The sequence below is a fragment of the Schistocerca americana genome, chromosome 3 (genome assembly GCF_021461395.2).
Source record: "Schistocerca americana isolate TAMUIC-IGC-003095 chromosome 3, iqSchAmer2.1, whole genome shotgun sequence".
Lineage (NCBI taxonomy): Eukaryota > Metazoa > Arthropoda > Insecta > Orthoptera > Acrididae > Schistocerca > Schistocerca americana.
Window position 1 is genome coordinate 711,359,515 of NC_060121.1, and position 22,976 is coordinate 711,382,490.

Sequence of the window (22,976 nt, forward strand, 5' to 3'; positions counted from 1 at the left end):
GGGTGCGTCACGTAATAGAAAAAACGGAATTCTATTTTTTTTAATTACTAATTTGTCACTTTCTTTTCTGTGGTCGCTCGTATTATTTCTTTTATGCCATCACTTCGTCAAAACACTTACAATGCACAGTATTTAAAACCCTTGATCAACCGCTTAATGCCTGAATAGATTAATAAATGAAAGATAAAAATCTAAAATCGTCGAGATTTAGAGGTACTGGAAACACTCAAGAGAATGCAGCACTTGTCAGAGGCGTTGTTAGCTTCGTGAAGTTACAGTATCTATCGGTACTGGGATTCATAAATAGTTTACCTTCCAGTTATTAACACGCTTTTGATATGATATGAGTTCATGATATTGGACATTAAGGGCGTTAACTACGTGAAATTCGAACAATGAAAGTGATATAACCATCTACTAGTAATTTTATAACTTTTACTTTGATTACAAATTATTAGCAAGTGGAAATATTAAACAACAAGTACTGAATCATAATTTTTTAATAAAATAATATAATTTTTTGTATTACTGGTTGAAGGAAGATAAATTAATTTGATTCAGGTATGTGAAATACCTGTTTCTGAATTACGAAATTATACATGGTTAACGCTCCTCAATCTCTAGAAATTCAAAGGTTTTTTAATTTATATTTGATGATATACTACGTTTTAATTTGTTGTAAATTCTCGCATTTTTGTCTGAATAGTAATTAATGATAAAAAATTTTTTTTTATAAAAGCTATGAACCAATATTTGTTAAGTAATATTTCTGTTTGTTAACAACTACGGAACTTAAAAGTAAAAGATTAGAACTAGCGATTTTACAATCCAGTTGTACTGAGAACTGATTCTTATTGTTTTAGGAAACTGATGTCTTCAGATCCCGTAAGTACGCCGGAATTCGAAGAAGGGCAGTCTTTAACACTTTTTCCAGCTATGATTATTTTGAAATTATGTCGATTCTGAAAACTGTCTCTCATTCGTTCTACATGAGCCCAGAGTCCGACGTGATCTGCAATTTGTATGAGATATTCTATAATACAAATTGATTATTAAAATTAACGAATGAAAGCTTATATTAACCCACCATGTGTATGGACTAATTTGCATGTTAATTATTTTTTTAAAAATTGTAATGGACCATGGACCTTGCTGTTGGTGGGGAGACTTGCGTGCCTCAGCGGTACAGATAGCCGTACCGTAGGTGCAACCACAACGGAGGGGTATCTGTAGAGAGGCCAGACAAACGCGTGGTTCCTGAAGAGGGGCAGCAGCCTTTTCAGTAGTTGCAGGGACAACAGTCTGGATGATTGACTGATCTCGCCTTGCAACATTAACCAAAACGGCCTTGCTGTGCTGGTACTGCGAACGGTTGAAAGCAAGGGGAAACTACAGCCGTAATTTTTCCCGAGGGCAAGCAGCTTTACTGTATGGTTAATGATGATGGCGTCCTCTTGGGTAAAATATTCCGGAGGTAAAATAGTCCCCCATTCGGATCTCCGGGTGGGGACTACTCAGGAGGACGTCGTTGTCAGGAGAATGAAAACTGGCGTTCTACGGATCGGAGCGTGGAATGTCAGATCCCTTAATCGGGCAGGTAGGTTAGAAAACTTAAAAAGGGAAATGGATAGGTTAAAGTTAGATATAGTGGGAATTAGTGAAGTTCGGTGGCAGGAGGAACAAGACTTTTGGTCAGGCGAATACAGGGTTATAAATACAAAGTAAAAAAGGGGTAATGCAGGAGTAGGTTTAATAATGAATAAAATAATAAAAAATCGTTCAAATGGCTCTGAGCACTATGGGACTTAACATCTGTGGTCATCAGTCCCCTAGAACCTAACTAACCTAAGGACATCACACACATTCATGCCCGAGGCAGGATTCGAACCTGCGACCGTAGCAGTCGGGCGGTTCCGGACTGAGAGCCTAGAACCGCGAGACCACCGCGGCCGGCAATAAAATAATAGGAATGCGGGTAAGCTACTATTAACAGCATAGTGAACGCATTATTGTGGTCAAGATAGACACGAAGCCCACGCCTACTACAGTAGTACAAGTTTATATGCCAACTAACTCTGCTGATGACGAAGAAATTGAAGAAATGTATGATGAAATAAAAGAAATTATTCAAATAGTGAAGGAGACGAAAATTTAATAGTCATGGGTGACTGGAATTCGGTAGTAGGAAAATGGAGAGAAGGAAACGCAGTAGGTGAATATGGATTGGGGGTAAGAAATGAAAGAGGAAGCCGCCTGGTAGAATTTTGTGCAGAGCTTAACTTAATCATAGCTAACACTTGGTTCAAGAATCATGAAAGAAGGTTGTATACATGGAATAATCCTGGAGATACTGAAAGGTATCAGATAGATTATATCATGGTAAGAAAGAGATTTAGGAACCAGGTTTTAAATTGTAGGACATTTCCAGGGGCAGATATGGACTCTGACCATAATCTATTGGTTATGAACTGTAGATTAAAACCGAAGAAACTGCAAAAAGGTGGGAATTTAAGGAGATGGGACCTGGATAAACTGAAAGAACGAGAGGTTATACAGACTTTCAGGGGGAGCGTAAGGGAACAAATGGCATGAGTGGGGGAAAGAAATACAGTAGGAGAAGAATGGCTAGCTTTGGGGGATGAAGTAGTGAAGGCAGCAGTGGATCAAGTAGGTAAAAAGTCGAGGGCTAGTAGAAATCCTTGGGTAACAGAAGAAACATTTAATTTAATCGATGAAAGGAAAAAATTTAAAAATGCAGTAAATGAAGCAGGCAAAAAGGAATACAAACATCTCAAAAATGAGACCGACAGGAAGTGCAAAATGGCTAAGCAGGGATGGCTAGAGGACAAATGTAAGGATGTAGAGGCTTATCTCACTAGAAGTAAGATAGATACTGCCTACAGAAAAATTAAAGAGACCTTTGGAGGAAAGAGAACCACTTGTATGAATATCAAGAGCTCAGATGGAAACCCAGTTCTAAGCAAAGAAGGGAAAGCAGAAATGTGGAAGGAGTATAAAGAGGGTCTATACAAGGGCGATGTACTTGAGGACAGTATTATGGAAATGAAAGAGGATGAAGATGAAATTGGAGATATGATACCGCGTGAAGAGTTCGACACAGCACTGAAAGACCCGAGGCGAAAGAAGGCCCCGGGAGTAGACAACATTCCATTAGAACTACTCACGGCCTCGGGAGAGCCAGTCCTGACAAAACTCTACCATCTGGTGAGCAGGATGTATGAAACAGGCGAAATACCCTCAGACTTCAAGAAGAACATAATAATTCAAATCCCAAAGAAAGCAGGTATTGACAGATGTGAAAATTATCGAACTATCAGTTTAATCAGTCACGGCTGCAAAATACTAACGCGAATTCTTTACAGACGAATGGAAAAATTAGTAGAAGCCGACCTTGGGGAAGATCAGTTTGGATTCCGTAGAAATATTGGAACACGTGAGGCAATACTGACTCTACGACTTATCTTAGTAGCTGGATTAAGGAAAGGCAAACCTACGTTTTGTCGATGTTGACTGGAATACACTCTTTCAAATTCTGAAGGTGGCAGGGGTAAAATATAGGGAGCGAAAGGCTATTTACAATTTGTACAGAAACCAAATGGCAGTTATAAGAGTTGAGGGGCATGAAAGGGAAGCAGTGGTTGGGAAGGGAGTGAGACAGGGTTGTAGCCTTTCCCCGATGTTATCCAATCTGTATATTGAGCAGGAAGTAAGGGAAACAAAAGAACAATTCGGAGTAGGTATTAAAATCCATGGAGAAGAAATAAAAACTTTGAGGTTCGCCGATGACATTATAATTCTGTCAGAGACAGCAAAGGACTTGGAAGAGCAGTTGAACGGAGTGGATGATGTCTTGAAGGGAGGATATAAGAACATCAAGAAAAGCAAAACGAGGTTAATGGAATGTAGTCGAATTAAGTTGGGCGATGCTGAGAGAATTAGATTAGGAAATGACACACTTGAAGTAGGAAAGGAGTTTTGCTATATGGGGAGCAAAAGAACATTATGGTTGAAGTTGAGGGGATATAAAATGTAGACTGGCAATGGCGAGGAAAGCGTTTCTAAAGAAGAGAAATTTGTTAACATCGAGTATTGATTTAATTGTTAGGAAGTCATTTCTGAAAGTATTTGTATGGAGTGTAGCCATGTATGGAAGTGAAACATGGACGATAAACAGTTTAGACAAGAAGAGAATAGATGCTTTCGAAATGTGGTGCTACAGAAGAATGCTGAAGATTAGATGGGCAGATCACATAACTAAAGAGGAGATGTTGATTAGGATTGTGGAGAAGAGAAGTTTGTGGCACAACTTGACTAGAAGAAGTGATCGGTTGGTAGGACATGTTCTGAGGCATCAATGGATCACCAATTTGGTATTGGAGGGCAGCGTGGAGGGTAAAAATCGTAGAGGGAGACCAAGAGATGATTACACCAAGCAGATTGAGAAGGATGTAGGTTGCAGTAAGAACTGGGAGATGAAGAAGCTTGCACAGGATAGAGTAGCATGGAGAGCTGCATCAAACCAGTCTCAGGACTGAAGACCACAACAACAACAATGAAATGAACTAAGCTGACGGGAACTGTAAATATGAGCAATTATCTTTCAAAAATGCATTCATTTTCGATACTTCGTTGCGTTGTCTTATTCTACAATACACATAAACAGCAACTAAAATAAAAAAAAGATATCCACTCAAAATTACAGCAATGTAGTGTGCGTTTCGGTATGGTTATCATTAGAAATGGAAAAGGCTCCTATTCAGGATACGTGAAGTTTGACAGTATACTGAAAGGTACGAATAAAAACAAATAAAACAACAAATTACGAATCAAGTCGGTGCTGCTAAGTCACAATGCATCCTATGAAAGACAGAATGAGTTGATGCCTCAGACGTCTGCAACATGAATCGTGAGCGAAGATTAATTCTTCCTGTATCTTAATTATTGTACATATGTGACGCATTTTGAAAGGAAATCATCCTTTATTGGTGTCGAAATGGACCAATTTTCAGCCTGAAGCATTACAGCGGACGGAGTTAGACTATCTTGTTAAACAAACCATCATAGAATTTTACATAATTAGGAAATGTGTATTGTAGTAGTGGTGCCGAGACGAAGGGGTATTGCGGGATTCTTATGATCTTTACCAACAGGTATTCAAAATCTGGTACATTCTTTTAGAGTGATGCATCGACTTTTATTATGGAAAAGTTAACGTTGTTTGCAACTCTACTTTAGAATGTCGATGAATCACTGCTTCGTAATAGCTCCAGTTACAAAACAGATGGGTACTTTCTGACTTGCGAATAATTCGTGAAGACCAAGTACAAAATCTCTTCCAAAACACGTATTAGAGGCTGTATAAATAAACTGAAAGCGACATCCTAACACAGAGAGTTACCTGAGTTTCTTTAATCAAATTTCAATAAAAGTTATTTGCTAGACAGCTACTCAGTAAGTTGATACCATTTCTAAAGCCGTCCTTAGAAACGTTAATAGGTCGTAATGTATTGTGTGAAGCTACTTCATCATTTGTTTACCTTCTACAAAGAGTATGAAACCATTTGGCTCCTTCTGCAGAGCACGAATAGCAACTTCTGTCATCTCCCAGAGTCTTGGTTCTGTTTCCGGATTTGCGTCAAGGTGATACTGCATGTGTGAGTCCTCGAAGAGTCCTATGAAAAAAGATATTCAACACTTAAAGAAGAAGGTAACAATGTAAAATAGTTTGATTTACTACTTTCTTACTATACTAAAGATCATATTCTAAGTAAATCTAATGCTTCTAGGAGCTGACTGTTAACCGTGATGTATAGACACTTGGTAGTTTTGGCTTTTACCCAGAAAACAATATTCCGTAGAAACAACATTTAAACCTATAGAAGGGATATTCAAGCTGCTGTGATGAACTGTAGAATGTTTAAGACGTTGCTTCATACGATGAAATAATCCAGGGTCTTCGAGTTGCTTCCACTGCATTTGTTACAAAAATTGGTTCAAATGGCTCTGAGCACTATGGGACTTAACATCTGTGGTCATCAGTCCCCTAGAACTTAGAACTACTTAAACCTAACTAACCTAAGGGCATCACACACATCCATGCCCGAGGCAGGATTCGAACCTGCGACCGTAGCAGTCGCGCAGTTCCGGACTGAGCGCCTAGAACCGCTAGACCACCGCGGCCGGCGCATTTGTTACAATCCTCTACAATGTAAGGTACGATTTGTTACATTGTTCTATAACGTGAAGTACGAAGTGAGTCTTTGTTAGGTTCATGTCAGGGATTCCTAAATTACCCTTCTCTCAAGCGCTCACTTGTCAATGTGTGTGTACTTGTCTGTCCGTCTGATAGCATCAATGAACCACGAGGAATAAAATTGTTTCTCTCCACTCAACTTACGGGTTTTAAGCGCACTCGAATGTCTACTTGTTTCTATCAGCAGCCATGAGAAGACATTAAAATGTGTGAACGTGGATTTTTTCTTGAAGAATGAATTTCACGATTCAGGAGAAGTCTTTAAAATTCGTTAAGGCAAAGTAACAGTACGAGATGGTTGTGACTGGAAGCTTAGTTTAGATGTTACGAGCACAAAAACTGCCAACTTATTCGTTTATAATTGACAGACGTAAGGTGCACAAAAATTCGCAAACTCTGACGCCACAGCGCCTTAATTTTCTACCAGCAGTACAAAAATGTCTGTTACAAAATATCACCCCGTCAAAGAATGGCATTTTGGCAACCCTATAATCACATGAAGAGCACGTACAAAATTACTTAACTCATAGCAGCGCACAAACGTTGTAGTAAGGGAGAGAGAAACGGTAGTAGTGGGGGTTCCCTTATGGATGATGCCATCATGGTAGGGAACGTGTAGTTCTAAAGCTGAAGCCTTCATACAAACTCCTATCTTGCAGAAACTGTAAGCTAACACGGAAGCGACACTGCAACAGATTGTCTGATCGTCGAAGTTACGAACGATGTCGGTCGTGTTTGGGATCCTTCTGTAGACCTGGCGTCACGGATTGCCTGAGAGATAACGAGCGTTCAGTAGTGTTGTGAGCGCTAGTGTCGCCAGTCTTCTGAGCGCCCTGCTGCCAATGTTGCAGCCAGTGCGACCGTTAAACGTGACTGCAGCGAGTTATTTACTGCATTTCGTTTCCACTTGTTGCTTGTTGTCATGGATGATGGTGTTTCTACATAAGGAAGCGACAGAGATAGTTTGCAGGATACGCGCTCTCTTCGAGGCAAAGCACCTGCAGGCGACCATAGCAACTGTCGCTTGCCACTGGTAATGGTGTAATACCCAACTGTGCCTAGACCTCTGTGGAAACCCAACGATTATGAGACTGTAACGGTTTACACCAGTGCGATCCACTATTGTTCAAAGCGCAATAGGTTACCGGAGTACGCTGAAATTACTACAGAAAGAGACATTTATTTTAAACTGTCTTGAAAATATTCCTCCCTTTCTCTCGTTGCCACATTAAAACTGCGTTCTTTTGCCAAAATACAGCGGGGTTTATTCGGTGCCATGCTAAAGCCGTTGCAACTGTGACGGAATTCTAAAAAAATCCATCACTAAACAAACAGTTGAAGACAAGCCAGATCAATATGTGACGGTAAGATCATACTCATTGTAAAAATAAACGTACAGTTTCTTCGCTACCGTTGCTACGAAGCGATACTAATTCTGATTTCACCAGCTATTGAAGACCCTTAAAATAAATACACTTATTTCATTGAAAAGAGTGTCATTCCTCATACATAGCAGTAGTCCACTTCGAATGCTATCATTGGCAAAATACTTGTTTGATAATGAGCACTATTTATAAGATATGATAGATGTTACGAATGTATCACACTCCAAGTGTGAATATAAGTGTGTGCAGTACATACAAACCTTTTTCCGAGATTGTATATATAGATTCCATCTCTAGTTTAAAGAGAAATTCAGTATGTTAGCTAATTTCCTATGCAGCAGTGTGCGACGTAACATGCAACAAACGCAAACTCATAGCAAACTTAATTTTTCATTGCGCACTGTTTGAATGTCGCCCAGTAGTTTACTTAATGCTGACGTATCACAATTAATGTAACCATTAGCGAACTAATACGCAGATCATCAGAAGACTTACACGTGAGGCTACCAGATGTGTGGGAACTCGATTCCTTTTTACAAACTAGTTCCTTTAAAATCGTTTGAGAAAGACTGCAGCCGGCCGCTGTGACCGAGCGGTTCTAGCCGCTTCAGTCTGGAACCACGTGACCGCTACGGTTGCAGGTTCGAATCCTGCCTCGGGCATGGATGTGTGTGATGTCCTTAGGTTAGTTAGGTTTAAGTAGTTCTAAGTTCTAGGGGACCGATGACCTCAAATGTTAAGTTTCATAGTGCTCAGAGCCATTTTTTGAGAAAGACTTCAGAGTAAATGGTGTGCATCTGCCTCAGTTCCTGCAGTGTAGCTCCGCCTGCACCTAAGTGAGCAGAGAATTTTTCGTTCTTAACGGACAAATTGCGCAGCTCAGTTGGTGACAGCGCATGGAGATTCAGAACGGAGGGGTGGGCACTCTCCAAGCGCTGAGAGCGAAAATTCCTTTCCGCGCAGGGTGACAACTCACCTTGTCCGAGTTAACTCTGGTGTAAAGCATGTCATTAAAGAAAGCTGTATGTAGTTTGACAGATTTACAATTTTAACAAGTATCTTGATTCAAACAGTATATCTACATTGCCCTGTTGCTGCAGTGGGTAGCGTTTTGCGTTGGAATACTGAAGCTCGCATGTTTGTTTCCGCATTTAGATTTAATTTTGTTTAATTCTGTAAATTTAGACATAATAATATGGTATCTGCCTTCTGAATCGTAATACAGGAATAACAGCAGGTCTTATGTAAAAATAGTAGAATTATTTAGTACTAACACAGAAACGAGAAATCAGTCGTTTTCATCATTGAAGTTTTAAGCGAAGAGTTAACAGAAACATGATCCAGCGAATCGCTAGATGTTGGGAAATACACGGAGGTCGATTCGCGCAATTGTACTAAAGACTGCACAGTATTTTAAATTCACTACCAGTGGCTGCATGTCTCTCACAAGACACACAATCTTTAGTGCAATTGCTCGAATCGACCTCCGTGTATCTCCCTGCTACAAAATATAGTATGTATGTTTCACGTCTTTACACAGCGAAAATTTTTCATAAATATTTCAATGTTACGACAGGTAATATATTTTTAATTGAGTATTACACTTCATGATTATTTTTTACATGTCCGACCAAAAACTGTTGAGTTCTTTATTAATTTGTGGGGTACGGTACACATCGTCTAGCCCGCATCTCGTGGTCGTGCGGTAGCGTTCTCGCTTCCCACGCCCGGGTTCCCGGGTTCGATTCCCGGCGGGGTCAGGGATTTTCTCTGCCTCGTGATGGCTGGGTGTTGTGTGATGTCCTTAGGTTAGTTAGGTTTAAGTAGTTCTAAGTTCTAGGGGACTGATGACCATAGATGTTAAGTCCCATAGTGCTCAGAGCCATTTTACACATCGTCTAATAAACGATGTGTACAAAAGCATTAATGGGAATATCAGAATCAGGGAAAAAACTACACGTAGAACCGAAATAGCACTCGTTAATTCGAATATTCTAACGCAAAACTCTTCGCACTACTATAACTAGTTGTCAGCGTGGCTGTATGTATTTAATGACGATTCTTGCCGGACAAATGGTTACAGTAGTGTCAAAGTGCGTTTATTTGACGTCCATTTTCTAACAAAAATATGGAAGGACGAAATTTTGTAACAGACATTTTTACGTTGTTAATCCTCGACGAAACGCGCTTTGGCGTCTGAGTGTGCAACTTTAGGTTCGTCCTGCGTAAACAGTGAATCCCATAGTGCTCAGAGCCATTTGAACCTACAGTGTTGAGAGTGTGCCGAGAATACCAAATTTGAGGCATTACTTCTCACCGTGGACAACGCAGTGGCCGACGGACATCACTTGACGACCAAAAGAAGCGGCTTTTGCCGCACTTTGTCAGTGCTAACAGACAAGCAACACTGCGTGAAACAGCTGCATTGGACTTACGGCGGACATATTCTTAAGGATAGTGCGGCGAAACTTTGCGTTAATGTTCCATGGCAGCAGACGACCGACGGAATGCCTTTGCTAACAGCACAACATTGCCTACAGCGCCTCTCCTGGCCTCGGCACCATATCGATTGGACTGTAGACGACTGAAAAGCCGTGGCCTGATCAGATTTAAACTGGTAAGAGCTGATGGTATGGTTTGAGTGTGGCGATGACCCCACGAAGCCATGGACCGAGGTTGTCAACAAGGCACTGTGAATCTGGTGGTGGCTCTACGAAGTTGTAGGCTCCGTTTGCATGGACTGAACTGGGTCCTTTGTTCCAACTGAACCGATCATTGATTGGAAATATTTATGTTTGGCTACTTGGAGACCATTTGCTGCCATTCATGTACTTGATGGTCCCAAACAACGACGGAATTTTTATCGATGGCAATGCACCATGTCATCAGGTCAGAACTGCACGTGCTTGATTTGAAGAATATTATGAACAATTAGAGTGAATGATTTGGCCATCCAGTCCGCCCCACATGATCTCATCGAATATTTATGTTACCTAATCGAGAGACTAGTGCGTGCACACCAACTTGCACTGCAACACTGTCGCATTCATGGAAGGCTATAAAAGCACCATGGTTCAGTATTTCTGCAGCGGACACCCAACGACTTACCGATGCCACGCCACGTGGAGCTGCTACACTACGCCGGGCAAAAGGAGGTCCGGCGCGATATTAGTAGGTATGCCTCGACTTGTATGTTTGATAGGGGAAGTACGGAAGTATACTACCTGGTTGCGTTAAGTCAGTTAATAAATTACTGGTAAGCTTATCAAGAGGCGGCTTTGTGTCATCAGAACAGTGATGTAATTATATAATTTTATAACATCGAAGAAGCAATCACGGATATAGAAGAAAGCCAAAGGAGTGGGATTAAATGCATACCTGAAAGGGGATCATTTATAAGATCCGCTGATTATATTGTTATCCTTCGTACTAGTGAGGAAAAATTGCGGGAGGTCTTGAATGAAATGAACAGTCTAACTGGAGCAAATTGTGGATTGAGACGCAACAGGGGACTAGCAGAATGGAGAACAGCAGGTCACTGATGAAAATTGGTGACGAAGTAGACGAAGATATGGTATTTTTCTGTCTTCGAAATACAATAACTCATGACATGTTTAAAACGCAGACTAGAAAATGCAGTAACTGTATTCCTGGGCAGATGATGTGTTAACAGTGGCCTTCGTTTCTTCTTCTTTTTCTTCATTGTCCTTGCCCGTTTCTTTAACGTGAGCAGCATTGTTATGTGAACGACCGGCAGATGATTGTGCAGTGGGGGACCGATGTCCTCCTTGAAGTCACCATTTCACATGGGACGGAGTCTGTGTATACCCCCAAATGTATTCGTCTAGAATAAATCTTATGTTCAAGTGTGAGAACAATTTCCAAACGTTGGCATTGCATGTATCTGTGGCGGTACTTGGGTACCAGTCCGGCATTTACTTAGTTCTAATTAGGTAACTCCCAAAAACCACATCCAGGCTCGCCAGCTCAACAGCTCTCCGCGTTAATCGAAGAGATGGGGCAAGCTCCCCTCTCCTAATCCCAGAAGCGACTCGTCCACGAGCTCGGCTATCCGTGTGGGCCAAACATCGGCTCTAATTTGAGAGTGATATATCTAGTGAAGTACGTCTGGAGCACAGCATGACACGGAAGTGAATCGCTTTAATACGAGAAAACCGGAAATAGAACAGATGCGTCTGCGATGTGGTGCAACAGAAAGGTGTTTGATAGTAGATAAATAGATAAGAGAGGAAATGCGGAGGCTATCCGCAGAATTTGGGAGGAATGGAATGTTTGGAAAATACTAATAAGAAAAAGAGACGGAATGACAGTATGTGTGTGTAGCGAGAAAAAACTGTAAAGACAGTAAGTGGAATACATCCAATAAAAAAGTGAGGACGTTCGAAGCAAGTGCTACTCATCCCATGATGGAGTGGTTAAAAAAATAAAAAATGATTACCAACGGGGAAAAAAAATAGCATCACCAAAAAATAATTAATCCAAAGTAATGAAGTTAGGGGAAGGTAAAATGTTGTTTAAGTGATTAATATTGCAAGATTACAGCTTAAACTAAGCGCAAGATACGCCACTATAAATCTGAAATGGTGGAATACTATTAACGGCCACCAGAACGTGGAATACGGGCATGCGAACGCCCATGAACTGTGTTGTGCAGTTGCCGGCCGTCATTTTATGAGACAGAATTCCGTGCCTCTTGCTTTTGGTCGCTCACTGCAGGGACGGACAATGCTGTTTGTGGACGACGCTGGAGTTTTTGTCCGATGTTGTTCCGTATGCGTTCGACTGGAGACAGATCTGGTGATCTAACAGGAGAAGCCAGCACTCTGTGGAGAATGTTAGGTTACAACAGCCATATGTGAGTTTGCGTCATCCTATTGTGAAACAAACCCTGTAGTGCTGTTCACGAATTACCTCTGTGGCTAAGTTTTTGCGCGTGTAATTCAAGGAGAACCTGAGTTGGTTTCCCAAAAAGTATTTTCTCGTTGAGAGGACACTCTGAGGCTACTGAGAACAACTATGGAGCTACTAGCGGTAAGGGGAGAACGTCAGCGATCGACGTGCTGTGGACTATGGGATCATTACTGATGGATCTCAGCTGTTGGAGAAGGCCATTTCACGTGGTTTAGAGAAGTGGCTGGATTATTATGTCTGAAGACAATGCGGTTTGAATCGTCGTCGTCATGAATACTAGTCCAGCACGTCGCACTGCGCCACCTTCGCTCGGTATCTTCAGGAGACGTACCGGCTCTGGTCTAGAGGCACGCTGTTAACAGCCGGCAGATGGGTGCACTAAAATCACGCCAAGCCATCGATGCACAAATGACTCTGACAGGAAAAATGGATAGCCAGAACGGAGTTCTTTGCCGAATGGAAGGCAGGAAATTTCGTTTTGTGACTACCGTGTAGGCACATTTACTGAATCACTGGTCAAGCATGATCTCATAACAGAGCAGCAGGTGACGAGACGGGCATTTACAAATAGAGAAATATGGTCAGAATTCCCAACCTACAATCGCTAGCTGGCCTGTTTCCGAAGGATTTTAAAGGAGTCAGCAATAACGAAATATGGTCAGAATTCCCAACCTAAATTCGCTAGTTGGCCTGTTCCTGAAGGATTTTAAAGGAGTCAGCAATAGATTCAAAAATGGTTCAACTGGCTCTGAGCACTATGGGATTTAACATCTGAGGTCATGAGTCCCCTAGAACTTAGAACTACTTAAACCTAACTAACCTAAGTTCATCACGCACATCCATGCCCGAGGCAGGGTTCGAACCTGCGACCGTGGTGGTCACGCGGTTCCGGACTGAAGCGCCTAGAACCTCTAGACCACTGCGGCCGGTCAGCAGTAGGTGCCTATGACAAGTATAGTGTATAATACCCAGTATGTACTCGGCGGCGACGGTGTCGTTTTGGAGCAGTTGATCCTTGTTCCAGACGTACTTGCTGGACGATCCTCGCCTCAATTTGTCGGCCTTCCATTCTTCAATGAGGTCACGGCCGTCCTTTCTCCTTCCTTTGCCGCCCTCCTCCTCGTCGTCTGACGTCTTTGGTCGAAACTCGCGGCGTCCACCTCCCATTATCACCTGCATACCATAAACAGATAAATCACGTGAATATTAGAGGCAGAAAAAGTGGCATTTACAGTCTGTATCAGATGGGAGGGACCAGCCGCCGGCTTCCGGCTGACGATGTTTGCTGGTACAATGATGATGTGTTTTTCTGGTGGTGTTAGCTGCTGGTAAGGGAATACGAGCAGCGACGAAGATTTTATCGCACTTGGTGATATGTTGTGCTTGCGACTTTCCTTTGAGAAGAATCCGTTTGATGTTAATTAAGCTGTGACTAGCTCTAGTTTTTCTGCAAGTATTTATGTGGTTTCAAGTGCTGCGCCGATTACAGAAAAATGGCTCTGAGCACTATGCGACTTAACTTCTGAGGTCACCAGTCGCCTAGACCTTAGAACTAATTAAACCTAACTAACCTAAGGACATCACACACATGCATGCTCGAGGCAGGATTCAACCTGCGACCGTAGCGGTCGCTCGGCTCCAGACTGTAGCGCCTAGAACCGCACGGCCAGTCCGGCCGGCGCGCCGATTACAATCGCACCTGTTAATTCTGGTCTGACGATGATACTTCGTCGTCATTTTACCTTGTACCAGTCAGACGATGTTTGTAATATTAATGAGAAAGGGTTCGATGCTCGTAGAAAGGGCTTGTCTTCGGTTGCAAGTATTTTCTTAAATTGTACATTAGTAAAAAAATAAGGTTCAAATGGCTCTGAGCACTATAGGACTTAAAATCCGAGGTCATCAGTCCCCTAAAACTTAGAACTACTTAAACCTAACTAACCTAAGGATATCACACACATGCATGCCCGAGGCAGGATTCGAACCTGCGATCGTAGCGTTAGTGCGGTTCCATACTGAAGCACCTAGAACCCCTCGGCTACAAAGGCCGGCAAGAAATAAGGAAACGTGTCTCTTGGTTATATTGCTCGTCATCCGGCATGGGGTCAGCGCAGTTCAGCAAATTTTTCTAATACGTTGCTAGGCGTTGGTGCTCATATTTAATGTTTTATCGCAAAGTCTGAACTTTTTGTGCTTCAGTGGGTTTGCAGCCTAGGGTTACGTCGGCGGTCATTGTTTTTTGAAACTGTTAAGTAGTGCACTCACTAGTTTATCACCTGGAGATGAAGACTGTTGTAGTATTTGTGGTATTGCTTTTCCTCTTTTTAACGTGGCAGGGCTTGTTACTGTCAGTTTAAGTTTAGGGGAATTGTAGCGTAGCTGATGCTCGATCTATCTGACGTCGGTTAAAGCAGCTCATTTGCTGTATTTAGTTGCTGGTCTCCAAATGAGGCTAGATTTCGGCGTATGTGAAGCTGTCCAGGATCGCATTTCTAACTACGTTGTGAAATACGCATAACCTTAAATTCGCATGGCTTAAATGCACTAGTTGGTTGTTGGTCTGATGCCAGATTCGGGAGTTATAAATAGAGATCGTTTAAGTATCGCGAAGAAATGAAGACCTCACTTCCATTCCAGTATTGCTCGTGTGGTCGATCTGAACTTTCACCCTTCTCGACCACTGCTTCCCTTTCATGCCCCTCGACTCAGAACTGCCACCTAGTTTCCATAAAAGTGTAAATAGCCTTTAGCTTCCTGTATTTCACCCTGCTACCATCAGAATTTTGAAGACTGAATTCCAATCTACATTTTCAAAAGCTTTCCCTAAGCCTACAATGCTGTCAACGTAGGTTTACTTTTCCTTAACTTATCTTCTAACGTAAGTACCTATATTATTAGGTAATCCAAACTGATCTTCCCTGAGGTTCGCTTATGCCGATTTTTCCACTGAAATGAAAATTAAAACGCTTTCGGTCATGTCTTTTGCATTTAATTTATTTACGCAACCAGTTTCGGTGTTGCATTACACCATCTTCAGACCCCTAGACCAATGTAAATTGCGAGGAATCCAGTCTCGTGTACAGTCATAACAGGATCAAATATTAATTTTAGCTCCTGTTATGACCGCATACGAGATCTGATTCTTCCCAAGTTACGTGATCAAGGAGCCTGAAGAAGATGTTAAAGAACACCGGAACTGGATGCGTAAACAAATTAAATGCCGACGAGACGGCTGCAGGCGCTGTAATTTCCATTTCATATTGATCAGTCTAAGTCCTTGTAACAACTACAAAGATGGACGTACAAAAAATTTTCCATTCTTCTCCACAGAATTCTTGGTATTATTTTCCGACCATGACTTATTAAACTGATAGTTTGTTGGTAGCTACTCACCACTGTTAGCACCTGCTTTGTTTGGAAGCTGAATTATCATATTCTTCTTGAAGTTTGTTGGTGTTTCGTGTGGCTCATATATCCTTCTCTCCAGGTGGAACAGTTTCGTCATAGCTGTTTCTCCCAAGGTTGCCAGTAGTTCTGAGCCAATGTCATCTTCTACAGGCCCTTATTTCGATGTAGTTCTTTGAATGCTCTGCCGAATTCTTATCACATTATATCACACTATCATATCTCCCTTTTTATATTCATGTACTCCTCTTCCTGTAATATAGCCTTCACGTCCTTTTCCCTGTATAGTTCGTCTACATACCCTTTCCACTTTTCAGCTTTCCCTTCATTGCTTGCTACCGGATTTCCATCTGAGCTCTTGATGCTATGAAGCTGCTTCTCTACTCCGCAAACGTCTCTTTAATTATCTTATAGGCGGTTTCTATCATTCCTCTAGTTACACGTGATTCTGTACACTTGTATTTGACCACTAGCCATTCCTACGTAGCAATTTACACTTTCGACAGTCCCATTTCTTAAAACGTCTGCATTCACTTTTGCCTGCTTCATTTGCTGAATTTTTATATTTCCTCCTTTTATCAACCAAATTCAGTATCTCCTGTGATGTCCAAGGATTTCGACTAGGCTTTGTCTTTATACCTGTTTCATCCTCTGCTGCTTTCACTATTTCATCTCTTAAAGCTACCCACTCGTCTTTCACCTCATTCCTCCCCCTGTATGAGTAACTCGTTGGCTAATACTGCTTCTTTCAACTTATTCAGATCCCATCTCCTTAATTTCCCTCTGTTTTACTATCTGTTCAGTTTTAATATACAGTTCAAAACCAACATATTGTGACCAGAGCTCACTTCTGCATCTGAATATGTCTTACATTTAGAATTCTGGTTCCTAAATCTTTGTCTTACCTTCATACAATTAATCTGAAAGTTTCTGGTGTCTTCTGATCTCTTCCTCATACACATCCTTCTCTCATGTTTCGTAAATCAAGGGTTAACGATGATTTAATTACAGTCTGTTCTAAATTCTGCAGGCACCTTCTTCCTTCATTGCTTTTCCCTAATCTGTATTCACCAACTAGTTTTCCTTCTCTTCCTTTCTGTTCTATTTAATTCCAGCTCCTCATCACAATTAAATGTTGTTCTCCCTGTAATATCTGAATATTTTTGATCTCTTCAGATTCTTTCAGTGCCTTCACCATCTGGGAAACTATTTGGCATTTCACCCTGCACTACTGTGGTGGGTATTAGATTCCTGTCTTTCTTGACTACGATAACTTTTTAGCTATGCTGTACATAGCAGGCTACCAGCATATCAAATTTGCTGTTCATTGTAAGTTCTACTGCTGCATTACCCTTGTTACATTTTGTATTTGTGACCCTGTACTCACCTGACCAGAGGTCCTTCCTCCCGTCACCGAACTTCACCAGTTCTCAAAACAACAAATTTCAACCTATCCACTTCCCTTCTGAAATTTTCTAACCTATCAATCTGATTAAGGGATCGAAAATTTTACGCTCTGACCCGTAGAATGCGAGTTTGTTCCTCCAGACGACGACTTCTTCCTGAGCAATCCCCATCGAGAGATTCGAATGGGGGACTAATTTACCTTCGGAATATTATACTCTAGTTGATGCCATCACTATTCAGGCACGCAGCAGAGTAGCATATACAAGGTAAAATAACGGCTGTAGTATTCTCTTGCTTTCAGCCATTCGCTGTACTGTCGCAGTAAGACCATGTTAACTGGTATTACGAGGGAAATCAAACAACAACCGAGTCTATTGCCCCTGTAACTACTGGGGAAGCGGCTGCCCCTCATCACGAACCACCCGTTTTTTGGCTTCTCAACAGATACCTCTCCGTTGTGGTTACACCTACGGTAAGGCTGTGTGAATCGTTGAGAGACGCGAGCGACCCTTCGACAGCAAGGTCTGTTGTGTGTGTCGTTCACGGGGGAAAGTGGAAAAATACAATTGATTAAACACTGAACGCACAGAACTGAATTTAAACTTGTTAATGAATTCATCCACACTGGAAGGTGTAACACATCTCGCTTTCTGGCCTTGGTTACCTTATTATTAGAAAATATTCTTTGTGCTGTATCAGGCAGGTGATGCAATCAGAAAGCACTATGTCGTTTGTACACAGCACCGTTGTTTGGTTGGCACATCTGGACATCTTGCCTTTCACTGTGCTAGGATAACTACTTGCAATAAAGATGCCCGTTCTGTACAAATTACAGAACTGTGCTGTTTGTTTGTTTTTTTTTTTTTTCTGACGCGACGCGATAGCCGCATGAATTGCAGTTTCGGCACAGATGAGGCCAATACCACGGACAGAGTGGCAGTATTTGTAGGAGATAGTTATTGTTACATAGAGATTGTCTGTGTGAGTATTCATGTTATGTCTCTGAACTGCATGTACATTCTCATTCGCTAACCATTACTTTACATTCTCTCCTAAACTAACGAATAATTCATTAACACTGCCATAAAGGGTCTGTTTTGAGTTGAGTGACTTTCAGGTAAAATGAACAAAAGTATACTTTCCTTATAAAATTCCTTGAATTTTAAAAACTATGCAGTATTACCGCCACCAGCATAGTTCAAATACACTCCTGGAAATGGAAAAAAGAACACATTGACACCGGTGTGTCAGACCCACCATACTTGCTCCGGACACTGCGAGAGGGCTGTACAAGCAATGATCACACGCACGGCACAGCGTACACACCAGGAACCGCGGTGTTGGCCGTCGAATGGCGCTAGCTGCGCAGCATTTCTGAACCGCCGCCGTCAGTGTCAGCCAGTTTGCCGTGGCATACGGAGCTCCATCGCAGTCTTTAACACTGGTAGCATGCCGCGACAGCGTGGACGTGAACCGTATGTGCAGTTGACGGACTTTGAGCGAGGGCGTATAGTGGGCATGCGGGAGGCCGGGTGGACGTACCGCCGAATTGCTCAACACGTGGGGCGTGAGGTCTCCACAGTACATCGATGTTGTCGCCAGTGGTCGGCGGAAGGTGCACGTGCCCGTCGACCTGGGACCGGACCGCAGCGACGCACGGATGCACGCCAAGACCGTAGGATCCTACGCAGTGCCGTAGGGGACCGCACCGCCACTTCCCAGCAAATTAGGGACACTGTTGCTCCTGGGGTATCGGCGAGGACCATTCGCAATTGTCTCCATGAAGCTGGGCTACGGTCCCGCACACCGTTAGGCCGTCTTCCGCTCACGCCCCAACACGTGCAGCCCGCCTCCAGTGGTGTCGCGACAGGCGTGAATGGAGGGACGAATGGAGACGTGTCATCTTCAGCGATGAGAGTCGCTTCTGCCTTGGTGCCAATGATGGTCGTATGCGTGTTTGGCGCCGTGCAGGTGAGCGCCACAATCAGGACTGCATACGACCGAGGCACACAGGGCCAACACCCGGCATCATGGTGTGGGGAGCGATCTCCTACACTGGCCGTACACCACTTGTGATCGTCGAGGGACACTGAATAGTGCACGGTACATCCAAACCGTCATCGAACCCATCGTTCTACCATTCCTAGACCGGCAAGGGAACTTGCTGTTCCAACAGGACAATGCACGTCCGCATGTATCCCGTGCCACCCAACGTGCTCTAGAAGGTGTAAGTCAACTACCCTGGCCAGCAAGATCTCCGGATCTGTCCCCCATTGAGCATGTTTGGGACTGGATGAAGCGTCGTCTCACGCGGTCTGCACGTCCAGCACGAACGCTGGTCCAACTGAGGCGCCAGGTGGAAATGGCATGGCAAGCCGTTCCACAGGACTACATCGAGCATCTCTACGATCGTCTCCATGGGAGAATAGCAGCCTGCATTGCTGCGAAAGGTGGATATACACTGTACTAGTGCCGACATTGTGCATGCTCTGTTGCCTGTGTCTATGTGCCTGTGATTCTGTCAGTGTGATCATGTGATGTATCTGACCCCAGGAATGTGTCAATAAAGTTTCCCCTTCCTGGGACAATGAATTCACGGTGTTCTTATTTCAATTTCCAGGAGTGTAATTACCGAAATATTAGATGACGTTCAAATGTTGGCCTAGTATGGGTTATGAAGATAAAGCCGATGGAACGAGGCACTTCCAGCATGGACAGATTGAAATTTGATAGCTGAATTGTGTCAGATCTATAGGCATTGGAAGGCTGGGGACTATGACTCGCCTTAGGGACATCGAGGCCGTGCGCCTACTGAGCCAGCAACCAAAAACTTAAAGAGGCTATGCCAGCAACGGACGTCTCTACAGACGACAGACACGAGGGGCAGCGCTTTGCCCCGCCACCAGAAGGCAACTAGTCAACTGCCGGAGATCACAGGCCAAGCGGGCCTTTCATCCTCCGAAGGCCACGTGACCGAAAATAGTGCCAGCAGTATCCAGGAACTGGTCAGTATTTAGGCCCGCGCGAGGACCGTGATGCGCCAGTTCACTCCGAATGAGCTTCCTGGTGCACGCGCGGATTGCCGAAGTATTCCAGCAATACGGATCTCACTCGGGAGCTAGCGGGGTGACGACGGCACAGTTCGTGTAAATATCCTATCCTGAAACTGCCAGAGTGGCCTCTCTACTGAAGAGACGTGGACCCAGAAGCTGTGACTAGCACCTGGACTCCATACTATCTGCTAATCGTTCTAGTCGTCTGCTACTCCGAATTCAAACTCTTTCTCGTCCAGTCGGGACGATAACTATGGCTCATCCAGATCAGACTTTGAACGTGGCACATTTAGAGCATTCTTTTTTACCGTGACCTTTGACTCTTTCTATGTGCATTCCGTTTTCCTGAAGTGATTTGTGTTCAATTATGGTACTCAGAATTTACTACTTCTACTACTACTACTACTACTACTACTGCTGCTACTAACTACCAGACAACTAGGGGCCTATGATCTTCTGTTACACGAGGGGCGTTCAATAAGTAATGCTACAAATTTTATTTCTGAAAGCAGGTTCGTCCTGTTCAGAATCCCAATACACCATATTATTTCCCAATCCTTTGGCTACGATAACCAGTTTTTCAACGACCCTCCGTTCAATGCGTCGACCTTACGCCATCTTAGTGGGAGAACCAGTATGTGCGCATGGTACCAATTACTGGTCGACGTCAGAGCCAGTGTCTTGCTGCATTAGTTGCAACGTAGTGCCTCCCGCAGGATACATTCTTCATTGGACCAAACAGACGAAAGGGAAGGTACGAGATCCATTTTGTAGGATGGACGAGGAAGAGCAGTCCAACGAAGTTTTTTGAGCTCCTCTCGGATGCACATATTTGTGGCAGGCCTCGTATTTTCACGGAGAGGAAGAAGGTCGTTTACATTTGTTTGACGACGAAGACACTGAAGTCGTTTCTTCAATTTCGTGAGGGTAGCACAGTACACTACCAAGTTTATCGTTGCACCGTGAGGAAGGACATAAAAAAAATAGCCCCTTCCCAGTCCCAGAAGACAATCCCAGTCACACTACCGGCTGCTGGTCCGGCTTTGAACTTCCTTTCTTCTTTCTTTCTTTCTTTCTTTGAGGTGGGTATCGTGGTGCCACTCCATGGGTTCCAGTTTTGTTTCCGGTTCGAAGTGATGAATCCATGTTTCTTCGCCTGTGACAACGTTCGACAAAAACTTGTCATTATCAACCTCGTAACTCAAAAGCAATTCCGCAAGTTGGTCCCTCGTTCTGTTTATGGTCTTCTGTTAGCCATCGAGGAACCAAGTCGTGGACGAGTGTCGGCAATAGCAACAGAGGTCCACTTGAGCAGTGAAGTGTTTGACGGATCAGTGAATCATATCAAATGAGAGTGTCCGCACGTTCCAACTCTGCATGAGTCACAGCAGTTTGGGGCCGGCCAGTACGCGGTAGGTTGGACGGGTTTGCACAATCTTGTTACGATGGTGACAGGCGTTTCAACCAACGAATCACCCTGCATTTTTCAACTGCAAGGTCTCCACAGACATTCTGCAAGCGCTTATAAATATCTGCAATGCTATGGTTTCTCACCAAAAGAAGATGAATGACAGCTCTCTGCTTAGATCGCAACTCCGTTACAGACGTCACTTTGAAGGCTTCTTATACCGCCGCCACCTATCGGAACTTCACGAAACTATAAGGCCTACACCGAAATAGGCAGAGGATAATGTGCATTGCATTACTTATTGAATGCACCTCGTATGTAGTGTCTATTTAATATTCACACAAGGAAAGTAGATTGTGCAACTTTGAATGTACTGTGACGTTAACAGGCCTTCTGGCTCTGATACTCTCTTGATGTATATGCAACAAGTATTCTGTGCATTTTCTATTTGTGGTTAAATAAATTCCTGTTGGAGAAGATTAATTTTTTGCAACGTAATAAATTTCACTTTCATTGTAAACCTGTAAAATTTCATGCGTATTGTTCTTCACCACCCTGTCCTCTGGAGCAGCGTTTTTTAAACTGTATTCCATGAAACACTCACTACCTATGAATACCACTGCAGGGTTTGACGAAAATAACCAATCTTTTTCATAACAGTGAAAATAGTAACGTAAAAAATAAAACGATTAATGAAGTTAAAAAAACCTAATGGCAACTAATCCTCACTTGCACTTACTAACTTCGATAGTAGGTACGAATACGACTCTGTTGGTAAATAAAATAGTATTCGTCAGATATGTGACGGCATGGTTGCAGGCGGCAAACTGAACAACGAGGAAACGACTGCTAAGAGCGTGATTCGGGCTTCAGAGTGCACACGCATCCACATCAATCTGGTTCAGTTTGTCGTCTATGATCAAAGGTTTGAGCCACAGTGTACTTTTAACCTTACATATGTAAGTTAGTATTGCTGTACGATTGTTACAGAATTCTAAAATTTATTCTTAGCATTATAGAATTCTTATACTTGACTTCCAAGCAAGGAAAAAAGGAAATTCACGGCCAATATAACATTATCAACGTTTGCAAGCATTTAATATTTATTTGCC

General features: G+C 42.9%; 1 protein-coding gene across 1 annotated transcript in view; it reads right to left on the reverse strand.

The window, feature by feature from the left end:
- LOC124605636 (membrane-bound alkaline phosphatase-like) overlaps positions 1-22,976 on the reverse strand; it is a 199,344-nt gene that overhangs the window by 18,938 nt on the left and 157,430 nt on the right. The window contains exons 6-7 of the mRNA XM_047137454.1: positions 13,560-13,764; positions 5,559-5,693 (exon numbers count right to left, since the gene is read on the reverse strand). Coding sequence (XP_046993410.1) covers positions 5,559-5,693; positions 13,560-13,764 — 340 coding nt within the window. The remainder of the gene's footprint in view (positions 1-5,558; positions 5,694-13,559; positions 13,765-22,976) is intronic.